This window comes from Alosa pseudoharengus, unplaced genomic scaffold, assembly GCF_046254945.1.
Source record: "Alosa pseudoharengus isolate Yale_2024_CS ecotype anadromous, Long Island Sound unplaced genomic scaffold, YU_APseudo_1.1 YU_APseudo_1.1_scf_9, whole genome shotgun sequence".
NCBI classification, from domain to species: Eukaryota; Metazoa; Chordata; class Actinopteri; order Clupeiformes; family Clupeidae; genus Alosa; species Alosa pseudoharengus.
Window position 1 is genome coordinate 7,249,827 of NW_027468881.1, and position 11,882 is coordinate 7,261,708.

At 41.8% G+C, this 11,882-nt stretch overlaps 1 protein-coding gene across 1 annotated transcript; it reads right to left on the reverse strand.

Annotated features, from left to right (window-relative positions):
* Positions 1-4,659: 4,659 nt before the first annotated feature.
* Positions 4,660-11,882, reverse strand: vgll4a (vestigial-like family member 4a). The gene is made up of 5 exons (XM_076277492.1): positions 11,270-11,882; positions 10,666-10,849; positions 10,213-10,438; positions 9,969-10,080; positions 4,660-9,748 (listed from the first exon to the last, which is right to left on the reverse strand). Exons 1-5 carry the CDS (start codon positions 11,349-11,351, stop codon positions 9,549-9,551), a joined length of 804 nt encoding a protein of 267 aa, XP_076133607.1. The 5' UTR covers positions 11,352-11,882; the 3' UTR covers positions 4,660-9,548.

Sequence of the window (11,882 nt, forward strand, 5' to 3'; positions counted from 1 at the left end):
TGTCTATGAGTCAGGAGCTTCTCTTTCCTTTCATTTTGCACTATACTTCACCGTCTTGAGACATGAGACAGTTTCACATTTTTCTTCAAGACAGTAATCAGAGGGGGAAAACCCGCCAAGGAAAGATGAAGGAGCGTGACTAAGTGTGCATGTGTATGTGTGTGTGTCTGTGCTTGTATACAAAGTGTGCGTGAATATGGCTGTATGTGTGTAAGTGCATGTTGGTGCATGTGTATGGGCCATGGCTGTGTGTGTGTATATATGTATACGTCAGTGCCTGCATGTATGTGTGTGTGTGTGTGTGTGTATGTATGTCAATGCCTGTGTATGTATGTGCGTGCGCATGCCTATTCCTTTGATGAGTAGCATGGTGAATGGGGAGGATTATGTAACATCTTTAGCACACATGCCTGAATGTGTGACTGCCAAAAGGAGCAAAGGAGATGAAGAGAGGAGAGAGAGAGAAAGAAAGAGAGAGACTGAGAAAGAGAGCGAGAGAGATAGAGAATGAGAGAGAGAGAGAAGATGGACGCGAGTGGATAAGAGACACTGCTGCTCATATTGGCGTTGGGTCACTTTCTTATTAGGACTGCTCAGCCAAGCAGGGCTAACAGCCAGCCTAACAAGGCCAATAATGAGACATGAAAATGCCTCTTAGTGATGTTTGAGCGTTCCTCTGCTGCTGCACGCCTCTTCCGACCATCTCAACGCAAAGCTGCCTCCTCTGACAGTCCTCACAGCGTGAAACGTGAAGGGATATTTTTGTCCCCGGTCACATTAAAACACACACAAAAAACTGTGTTTTTCCATACAGATAGATACTTTCCTAATGATGCTCTGAACTAGATTCTGGAGTCGCCTCATAGTTTATTCTGTCTGCGCAATCTCCACGGTAACTCGACTCAACTAATCTGAGGGCTCTATTAATTGAGGTCTTGGCTGCAGTGAACACAGTTCAACACACACGTTGGTGCTGAGACACACCAGATAACACATGAAAGGGCCACTGGGCAAGGTCACAGCCGTTGTGAGCAAACACGTGGTGTGTGTGTGTGATGTGTATGATGTCCATGATGTGTATTTTTAATTGCAATTCGCAGTATAGGCGTCAGAGGCAACTGTCTGGGCCACCAATGGTCTACAAGGGGGTGAGGGTGGGGGTGGACACGGCAGGAAGGGACTCAACTGTCCCAACACAATTTTACCACCTGGGGGGGGGGGGGGGGGGCACGGCATGGGCTAGAACTGCCACTGTGTACATTAGGTGTACAAATGCTTCCTGCTGTAGAGAGAGCCTGCTGTGTTCTTACAGTAGGTTCTCTACTCTCTCAGGGCAATATCATTGATCATCTGATTTTCTAAGGCAACTCTGTGGATTAGCTTATATGTATTAGCAGCAGTCACCTTACAGCAGTCACCTTACAGACCTCTCATAACAAACTGCCATCTTTACAATTCAATATCAAGTAATAATGCATAAACTAAAAGTGACTACAGTGCATATACTATATTTACTGATGATTCAAATCAGACTCACCAACACCCGCACACACACACACTCACTCACTCCTCCTCGTCTCCCTTACACACACACACACACACATACACACACTTGGCAAAGGGTCCATGCAACATGCCGTCTGATGCTGAGAGAGGGTGACAGCCTCTGTGTCTGCACATGAGGAGAGAGTTATCGGGAGTGACCGCGTTGTCTCCTCTTTTTTCACAGAGGTTATGCCATTGCCAGCAGTAGCGCTGACAGAATGAATGAATCTCCAGTGCAGCCAGGACAAGTTCCTCATCGAGTCAGTCTTTCACACAGCACTTCACTGAACCTCATGCACACACCCAGACCCCAGACCTACAGTTTAAACAAAAAGAAGAAATACACCCAACACACACACACACACAAGAAGAACCTATAAGAACATCAGCACCCTATTGCTGTTACAAAAGTGCATCCTGTGTTGTGATCACCCATGGCTTTAGGAAATGGCATGCTCAATAATCAGACATGTTAAGCTGTCGGTAGAGCTTGCATGATCTTGCCAGCGTGACTCCAACTGGCCCCAGAGCCACTGCCTCTGCTTTACTCCAATTGCTTATACGTTCTATTTTAAAATCCCTCCCCTTGGGATGCACACACACTCTCATCAGAGGTAGCGAGAGAGGGAAATAAGGTGGGAGAAAGAGAGAGAGAGACAGAAGGAGAAAGAGAGATGGAGGGAGAGAGATGCTAGGAGAGAGAAGATGGAGAGACGGACGGAGAGAGAAAGAGAGAGTGAGGCAGAAGAAGATAGAAAGAGAGAGGCAAAGGGAGGAGAGAGGCAGAGGGATGCTAATGCTAAAATAATCTAAAGGCAATTATGCAAATCCTGTGGCGCTCTCTCTCCCTCCTCTCCCTAATGATGAGATAGCAACGCTGCACGCTCTAATCTCACAGAGAGTGTTTGGAATTATGAAAATTAGGGGTACAGTGATCCGTATCAGTCACAAGCAGGGTGACTGTCTACAGTATGCAGGCCTTGGCTCACACCTCAAAAGCCTTATACTATATAGCCACAGCACAAACACACCCCTTATAATGGATTGATTAGCCTCACAAAACCAATTTAATTAGTTGTGTGTATCACTGACTTGGCCCACATTTAGGCTTGGCTAATCCTTCTCCGAAACACTATATAGGGATTCTTGCTGAGGGTTTTGTTGCTTTTTCTTTTTCCTGTCTTGGGGTTATATTAAGAAATACTCGAGCATCCACAGTCACCCTGCTCCAGGCCCTGCTGAACCAGAGGCAAGTAGCCTGAGTTTCCTTTGACCCCGAAGTGTCGTTCTGATTTAGCGGCCTCCTAGCCGCGTCTGTGGCTGATGCGTGCGGATGCCCATGCTGAGAGAGTACCACTGGTCGGTACCACTGGTCTGTGGATAACTGAGAAAATGAGGAAATCCTCTCACTAATCCTCAAAGAGTGGCCTGCTATTGCTCGGAAGGCTCGTCATGGTGATGGGCTGTTGTACTTTGCTTTGAAACGGCTCGGGGCTAATCTTCCCGAGACTGCTGAGGTCTCTTTTGTTCGGCTGAAGACCGTTTGAGGCTGAGGAGTGATAAACGTCAATAGGACATAATCTTCATTTGCCTAATTAAAATGGGTCATTTTTGTGCCTGAAACAAAACGTAAAATATCCATAAGCCATTGTCAGAACAAAAAGCAGTCTATGTTTCCAAGGAATAAAACAGACCATTGATAAAGCTGACTTGTCACTGTACCATCAACATTTTCTGTTTTGTTTTTTTCTCAGCAGTAGCTAACAACAAGACTTCTGCAATACTGGCTTAATCTGAGACCTCAGCAATCTACTGGGTAGGTGTAACAAGCTGACATACATGTATACTGAGATACAAACACAGTCATAGGGTGATATTGCATATGTCTTACAACATCTTGGGGTAACTGTGACAATAAAAAAATATAATGGACCAATGCTACCCCCATGTGGTAAATCATGGCCCTACAAAGATCTGAGCAAATTATATGGTAACTGGGAAAATAAAATGTTTGCTATGGAACAGACATCACACAGTACATCAGCAACAAGCATGTATAGTTAGCTGTATTAATAATTCCAATAAAGCCATAGAGCTGACAAGTACTTCACTTCAGGAGTTATGCCAAGGACTATGGCATTGCCTATAGGATGAAAGGTTTCTGTTTACAACAGAGTATGAGCGGAACAGGTACAAACAGGAGGGAGACACCAAATACACAAAGACAAATGGAGTCATGTTAGCTTCCTCCAATAGAAGGCTGCACAGAAAGCCTGAAAAATGGTGATGATTTAAGTCTTTCATAGGTTTGGGGACAAGAACTAGAAATGGACTTTTGCCAGTAAGCCTTATGATTTTTTTTTCTTTCAAGTCAAATTACAGTTGTGATTCAAATGTAGGATGAACAAACAGTGCCCTGTCTTTAGTCATAAGAGTGCATCTGAAATGTTGACTGCAAACTCAGCAGCACTGCAGAATATCTATCAGCATCTGCGACAGCACTGGGGGGAAAACTTTTCTGTAAACAACTGTAAAAGCACGGGGGCCAGAGCAAAGGGAAACCCCCTCTACATGAGGATAACACAGAACAGATGTCTTGTGTCACCATTGTCGTTTTGTAACAATCAAATCTTGGAATTGCGGCTCTGCCTCCTGGAAACGTGGCCAAGGATTTAATAACTTCAGTTCCCACCCTTTGAGATACTCTCTACCCTAACCGTAGTGCTGTCCCCATTCATCTTAGAGCCAGATATACAAATTAACCACTCTCCACTTGGAGGAAATAAGTATGTCACCGCACCCTGTTGCTGAGTATATGGAGCAGTAAACCATTCAGATATATCAGCGCTTTCTGAATAGACTTTTGTGATGCAGGGCTGTTTTTCTCATTCAGAGTAATGTTGCCATGTTTCAACCAAGTTGGCTTTCAAAGAGTGATAGGTTTAAATGCAGAAATAAACTTGTTTTGAATAGGTTTTACAGATTGTAGTCATGTAGCTGTAAACGTCAATCTCCCATTCAGTCATCTACATATACCATACAAGTAATTTGGGGTTTGGAAGTTATTGGAGTCAAGAGGTGTCTGCATAAAACTGATTTGACATATGCAAAAAAAAACACAAGTTGCTACTTTTATGATTTCTCCAGACCAAGCACTCACCCAAACCTACCATTATAAATTCAGAAAGTATAACTGCCTGTAAGAAAAACACACTTGACACACATGTGATAAAAGCACTTTAATGTTCTTAAGGTTAGGGGAGTATAAAATGCATTTTTTCTTTTTTTTCTCAAAAACACAAAAAATAAGGCCACCATGTAAAGAACACTTTATTACAAACTGTTAAATGGCAATTTAAACAGAAGTTTCTGAATACAGTGCTCTTGATGGATGCTTTGAACAGTCGCACTGAACCCCTGCATTAGCAGACCGACCTATATCAAACAGGCAGTTCTCACGACTTTGGTCTGGTTTGTGGCACAGAGACAAAAAAAAAATTACATTACGTGTTCAGTGTTCTCGTCATTAGGCCATCCCGCCAAAAACAACTTTCACAAAACTGCACTTGATTTAACCTATGACGGGTCTTTCAAAAAAGATCAACTTTTTTAAATGATATAAATGCATGCTGACAGAATAATGAATATTAAATAACTACCCATCATGAATCATCTACTCGAGGCAAAAAAAAAAAAAAGAAAAAAAAATAGTAGCGTTCATCGCGCACGGCGCAATGATAGTCTTACAAATACAGTATAGTGATAAGAAGGAAGCCTTTCGAACTACAAGGAACTTGAAAAGCTTGTAGAAACTGCAAGGGACTCTGAATGAGGATCCACGGAACACGTCCTTCGTCAAGAATACATTTCAAGAACCCTCTCAAGCCAAGCTCAACAACTTTCTAGAAATTACCCTGGCTGCTCGGTCTGAAGCAATTTACAGCTTGCACTATTGGGATTTTTTTTTTCTTTCTTTCTTAGTGTCAGCACAAACAGATGAGCTGTGTGCTTATCCATTTCTCAAGCATTCATCATGCAGTCAATAACTCTTTTCCCCACCATCCGTTTCACGCTACTGAGTGGTTCTCCAGTCTGCCGGCAACTAAGGAGTGTATCGGTCTAAAGGTGCCATAAGCAACAGTGCTCTTAGGAAAGGAGAAAAAAATGCAGTCTGCAGAAATTTCAAGTCAAGACTGAGGTTGAATGGGAGAGGATGTACACAACCAGAAACAGTTTGGAAATCTTGGTGACTACTTATTCAGGTAGAAGGTCAATATTTGTGATCTGCCACTTTCCACAAGCTAGAAAATTAATCTGAAGAGGTTGTTTATCCAAGTCATTTCTTATGGGGGGAAAAAAGCCTTAAGCTGTGGCTCTCTATTACATTGTACTGTAGGTTCTCGGGTGTTTCTGTAAGGCAACGCCACTCATGACCACGTTAATGCTTCTTAATGTTTCTACAGCACATTTACATTGCACTAATACCAGAGTGAAGCCCATTAGTCTGCCAGCTCGTGACTTAATAATGACCTTCCTAATTCCATTGATCTGATTTACAAGAAACATAGTCACAACACAACACGCCAAGGCCTGTACCTGCTGAGGAAATACTGGTCATAGCCTTTTAGTTTCTATACCAGCAGCAAGGTCATCAACCTGAGGCCACCCCTCATATTTGTTCGTTTAGTCCTGTTTACAGGACCTGATGGAGAATGGCCAGAGATCAGTGGTGCCTCCCTACCATCCTCTGCAGAAGGACACAATATCAATATCAGTCAGACTGTTTTTTTTTGTTTTTCTTCGTTGTAAAGTGATCGCCCTTCTTCTATCATTGGCCCATACCTCGCATGGCTGAATCTTATCACACAGTCAATAACTCTCCATCTATATCATTGGGGACGCAAAAACAACTCAAGGAAAAAAGGCTAAGGTAGATCTAAAAGGTTGAGGAGTCCAAGAAAGTTCAGGAGTCAATATACGGGCCTTATATTTACATAATGTTATGGGAATGATGTTATGTTTGCTGGAAGTAGTCATCATGCAAATTCAAAAAAGCAACAGCTGAGGTGAGGGGAGTTTTTGTCAAGTTGGTGGTTGGTTTTTAAAAAGAGGCCAGGTTTCTAGTATTGGCTCTCATCTCAATCCAATACCACAATTTAAACAAATTGTCACAAGACATATACCCTTGTTATGAAGAGCAGAGACTATTTGCAAGACTGTTCACCACTAACAAATCTAAACCAACAGGGCCCCTAACTGATAAAGTTGTGGAATAACCCATTACCTTTACTATTCTGTAAATGCTGTATTTGATTTTTAAAACATTCCAAAATGTCATAGCTACACAATGTGAACAATGTGACGCATACGCTCTGTGTTAGCCCAGATATTAACTAAAGTTAGCATGCTAACCTCCTAGCTTTGGAACGCAATCGCTCCTAGTACCACTCTGAACCTCAAGAGGCACTGTACTGAATGCATGCAAATGAATGGAAGAGTGTTGTCGTGGATGTAATGGTGCCTTCAAGACAACTGAAGACCATCACAAATCCCCTTCAACCGATTTAATGCTATGCTAAGCTTTAATGCTATGTTCAACAAGAAAAAGAAAGCTACACATTCATAAAATCCCTCTAGGCCAACCATGCACCACACCTGGCAGAGATAAACAGTTATTGCTTATGACACAAACAACAGAGTGAGGAGTGAGTTTATGCTGAACAGGAGCTGCCTCTCTTCAACAGTCATAGGAATGTATTACTGTCCCGTGAAGGCAAAGCCAGCTTAATCAATACAGTTTCACAAGATGCACAAGACCATACTCAAAGTGCCATCACCTAATCAGTATCTTGGCTGTTACTCACATTTTTAAAACTTCTATGTTGAACCACTGCTTATATTTCACCATTCATCCTCCATATGCGTGAATCTAACAATTTTTTGGAAAGTATCCACAAAAACAGATAACATACTCAATGGTGCCAGTTGGCTCAAACTGCCCAGAGAGAGAGATCACAGTTCAGAGACAGATGACATGATAATGAGAGATCTGCTAAGCCAAATGACCACCACAGACTAACACAAGACCAACAACTGCAACACCCAGTGTGTCTTGATCAGCATGGGTTAGTCTCCGTCTACACCAATGGATTGGATTCCTTTCCCAAACACACCTGTGGACTTGGGAGGAATGGAACACCAGCCCAGCACTGTGTCCCAAAGCTAGGAATGTACTGTATGCCCTCGTCAATCAGAGTCCACTTGCAAAAACAAAACAAAAAAAAACAAATCAAAAAAAACAGGAGATAGATAGATAGTGAATAGCTTTTTAGTAGACCAGTCTGTAGATGCTTTTGAAGATTTCCGATTTCTACATGATAAGTTCTGCATGAAGCCAACGCATCCTGCGCTGCAGTGATCGGGGAGGGGGAAACCTGGCTCCCCCATACAGCAGCTTGCCTTTCCAGAGGCCTTGTGTTCTTCAAAGCGAGAGGCAAACGTATGAGTATTGATATAAAAAATATATTGAGTACAATAACTGTGCCAGCAGTAAGTATTTCTAAACTGTTACTGACAAAAATAAAACGAAATCTGAAGACTAATTAGCATAGAATATGATATGGTTTGTAATAGATACCAGCTATTTCAAGCATGCATTTGTAAGCGGTAGACCTACTTCACACCATTGGCCAATGTTGACCAAAACACAGTGCTTAAGGATCCAAAACACAAGGCAAAAGCTTACTTAACAGGAGACCAAAGGTGTTATGAAAACAAAATAGAACCTGGAGTGTGAGTGTTAATACCTTGTTCACCTTTTCGTCATGTTTTGCACGTGTTTTGGACTACAGCATACTGGTATATTTACTAATAGAGTGCAGAGTGACAACTGCACACTGACATCAGTCTTATGTTTGCGTTCTCTGTTATGTGGTGCAAAACATGACAAATGACCAACTGAACAAGTGCCTTACAGGAGCCAAACAGCCTTCTAGTCTTGCTGCTTCTCATTACCTTGCGAACAGACAGCCAAGAAAAAAAAGATTATATTCAGTATGCTTAGGGCTGCAATTATAGTAAATCAGCCCAAGAACTATTTCAAAACCGCATTTTTCTACCCGAGCAGTTTCTGCTGAACTCCTTTTAAAAACTCAATTTGAATTTCCTCAAAAGAAGAATAAAAAAAGAAAATAAAGGATAATGATCAAATGTAGCACTGTGCTTCACCCATGTGGTGCTTCTGTGGTGGTGACACCAGGGAAGATGGCCGACAGTGCCTTCCAACAGCACAGTTAAAACAAAAATGCAAAAAGACACAACTGCTCTAGGCAGACTCCAGCGACTTATTTGGGCCTCACTTAGGCTTTAGGTAAGGTGTAAAAATCTATTTTACACCTTCCCTATAAATTACCATGTATTTACATCTACTCGATGAGTGTAGTGGGAACTTCCACCCAAGACACATTGTTAATTCCAGGTTTGTGAAATAAAAGGCAGTGAAAAATAAAAAATAAAGTCAAATAGCCAGATGCTTGATTTTGTCAATAGCTTCCATCAATTGCTCTCCCTGTGACTCTTGCCATAGTGCAAAACCAGCCTTGGCCGTCCATTTCAAGTAAATATATACACACAATATATTAAGATAAAAAGTTAAAGAGCCAGGGTGAAAGGATATCACAGAAACAATGGCTTGTTAACACTAAGATTTCTTTGGTAGCCAAGCTCCAACAAGGCCTAAGTATCTATCACGTTAATCTCTTGCTATTTGGCCTAATCTTATGTAAAACAATGACACCTTCCCGCAATCTACCACTTTGCAATTTCATTTCACTAATGTTGTTCAACGCTCATCTATGTTTGGCTATAAATGGAAGTATATTGTCAAAGAGCTGCACTTTAAAGCGAAAATGCTTGCAGAGGGAGAGAAGAGAGGAGGGGTAGGGGACCGTAATTCCCTATGATCTCATCAAGGGGGATGTCACCAGCGGCTTGTTGCCATTCTTTTATGAGGAGGACTTGGGGCTCCGAGAGCCACTGCCCTTGGCCTTGATCTGGTGCCAGGTCTCACCCAAGGCTTTGGCAAAGTGATCATCCACAGAGCCCGTAATGGATACAGAGTTGGATGCTGGCTCTGGTTCCTTGTAAATCTTGCCCAGGCTGCGGCGGAAGTGCTCCTCAATCACAGGGTCACAGACCATGTTGGCTAAGGAAGAGAAGGAAAAAAGGGAACTTAATGTTGGAACTTATTATTCGCTCAATTTTATTTTTATTCAAACTCTGCCACTAACAATAAACAGCACAGATATCAACATACATCAATTTGCAGCATTGTTTATAATAAAATGGTTTACACTTGTGAATGCAAAGGTACAAAAACAAAGATGGGAAAAATGTGCAGGTGCTTGGCATACAAGGGCCCTTACCATTTCCTTTGCTCTTGGAGTTTGAGTTGCAGCCATCATGGGACATGTGGCAATGAGACAGGCTACAGGTGCGATTGCTTGCCGGAGCACAGGTGATTACAGAGGGGCGATTCTAAGGGACAACAAACAACAATGACAACTAATGATTAGGCTTCCCTTGTGGCTAAAAAAGTCTACTTTTCATCTGTTAACTTAACAATGAATAAACCATTCCATGTATATAAAAGCAAACATGCAAACAAACCTGCTGACGCTCTACTGGGGCAGTGACTGGCAGCGCTGTGGAGGTTCGCCCAGCGTCCATATTGTTTTTAGTTAGAGCCAAGGGTTGGTCCATAGCAAAGATAGGCAAGGGCGCATACACCAAGTTACCATGAAGATTATTAATTGTGTTAGGAGGATACTCAAAGGGGCTGTGTGCATGACTCCATGGGTCTTGGCCATTGTCTCCATTTGAAGCGTTTGCCCTCCTATACAAAAAACAATTCAACACATTTTTTTTATAGAGAATGCTTTCTAATGAAAATCTCTCATACATCTCACAGCCCAAGTGAGACAAAAACAAATTGATGTCAGTTTTTAACCATTGTGAACATTTAGCTAAAATCTTTGACTGCCAGCACAAATGTAAATATGAGCTTAGCAATAGTATCAGTTATTATAGAGAACAGTTAAGTGTTACAACATTGTTACTCACAGTTGTGCAGCAAACAGTCGGCTCATTTTGGTCACATGCTCATTGTCGCAATCAATGCGGTCCTCAATGTGCTCCCCGATGTATTTTCTTTTGCTCGGACTTACGGGAGGGGGCCCCGTTCTGGAACTGCCCATGGAAGAGGTCATGGGTTGCATCCTGGACTCTCCTGTGAGACCTGACTCATCTGGAAATCAAACAGTCCGTCTCGTGAATCTCGAGAAACCAAAATAATTTACATACATAAAAAAAGCCTTTTAATAGCTTAATAGCAACTGATTTAACGCGTAGGTTGCATTTCACAGATATTTTTCCAAATTAATTTCAGTGGGATAATTCACACACCTCTATTTAGACATAGCACCAAGTAGTCAGTTCATAATTATAAAGTAAGTCACAGTATGCTAGTATTTCTAGTGACAAATTGAGATATCCATACAAGCCAGTAATTACAAAATTGCACAGGTGTTACATGTTACAAGTTAAGTAATGTTACCCAGTTAGTTGTACCTTTACAGTTGACGTCACATTGTTGACGTTTGCCAAGTTATTGTGGCCACAAAGCTGTACTGAAACAAAACATATACATGCCAAACGGTTACGTTACCTTCGTAGTGTAGTCTCCCAATGTTATTGTTCATTTTGTCCAAGTACTGATAGTTCAACAGGTCCATTCTCGTGATAAGCATTTAGCCAGTTAGCCAAGTAGCTAGCTAACTGAAAAAGACTTAGCAAGCTAGCTTCTAAATTAGCTAGCTGGCCAGCTATCAATGCTATTCCCTCTGCTTCACTTTGTGTCACGGAAATGCTCACAACAAACGGTACTTGCTTTCTTAAGTGCCAGAAATGCGTTTAATGTAGAACAAGCGATATACCAACGTAACTCTACTACTGCGACTTACTTTTGTCGACGTAGCGAGCTAGCTCAGATGAACGGCAAGCTAGCAATATCCACTAGTTTAAGAATAACGGCGAACTTTTCCTGACATTAGGGTAATGCTAACAAGCTAGCCCAACTAAACAAAACGGTATGGTAATTTTAAAGTCGGGTGATTTCAAACCATAAAACAAAAAAGATTTAAAGAACACGTCGATAACTTATATTATTCGTTTAGTCGAAGTATATTTACGACACGTTATCAAAACAACGTGTTTAAAGCAAAGAGACGCGCCAGTTTTCACAGCCCGCTGTGAAGAACGTAGCTTGCCTGAATGTAACA

Bases quoted from the DNA above. Each gene is read 5' to 3' on its own strand.
- vgll4a (XM_076277492.1), bottom strand. From the start codon at position 11,351: ATGCTTATCACGAGAATGGACCTGTTGAACTATCAGTACTTGGACAAA. The intron at 10,850-11,269 runs GTAACGTAACCG...TTTGATTTCCAG, and splicing joins TGGGAGACTACACTACGAAG to ATGAGTCAGGTCTCACAGGA. The intron at 10,439-10,665 runs GTGAGTAACAAT...TTTTTTGTATAG, and splicing joins CGACTGTTTGCTGCACAACT to GAGGGCAAACGCTTCAAATG.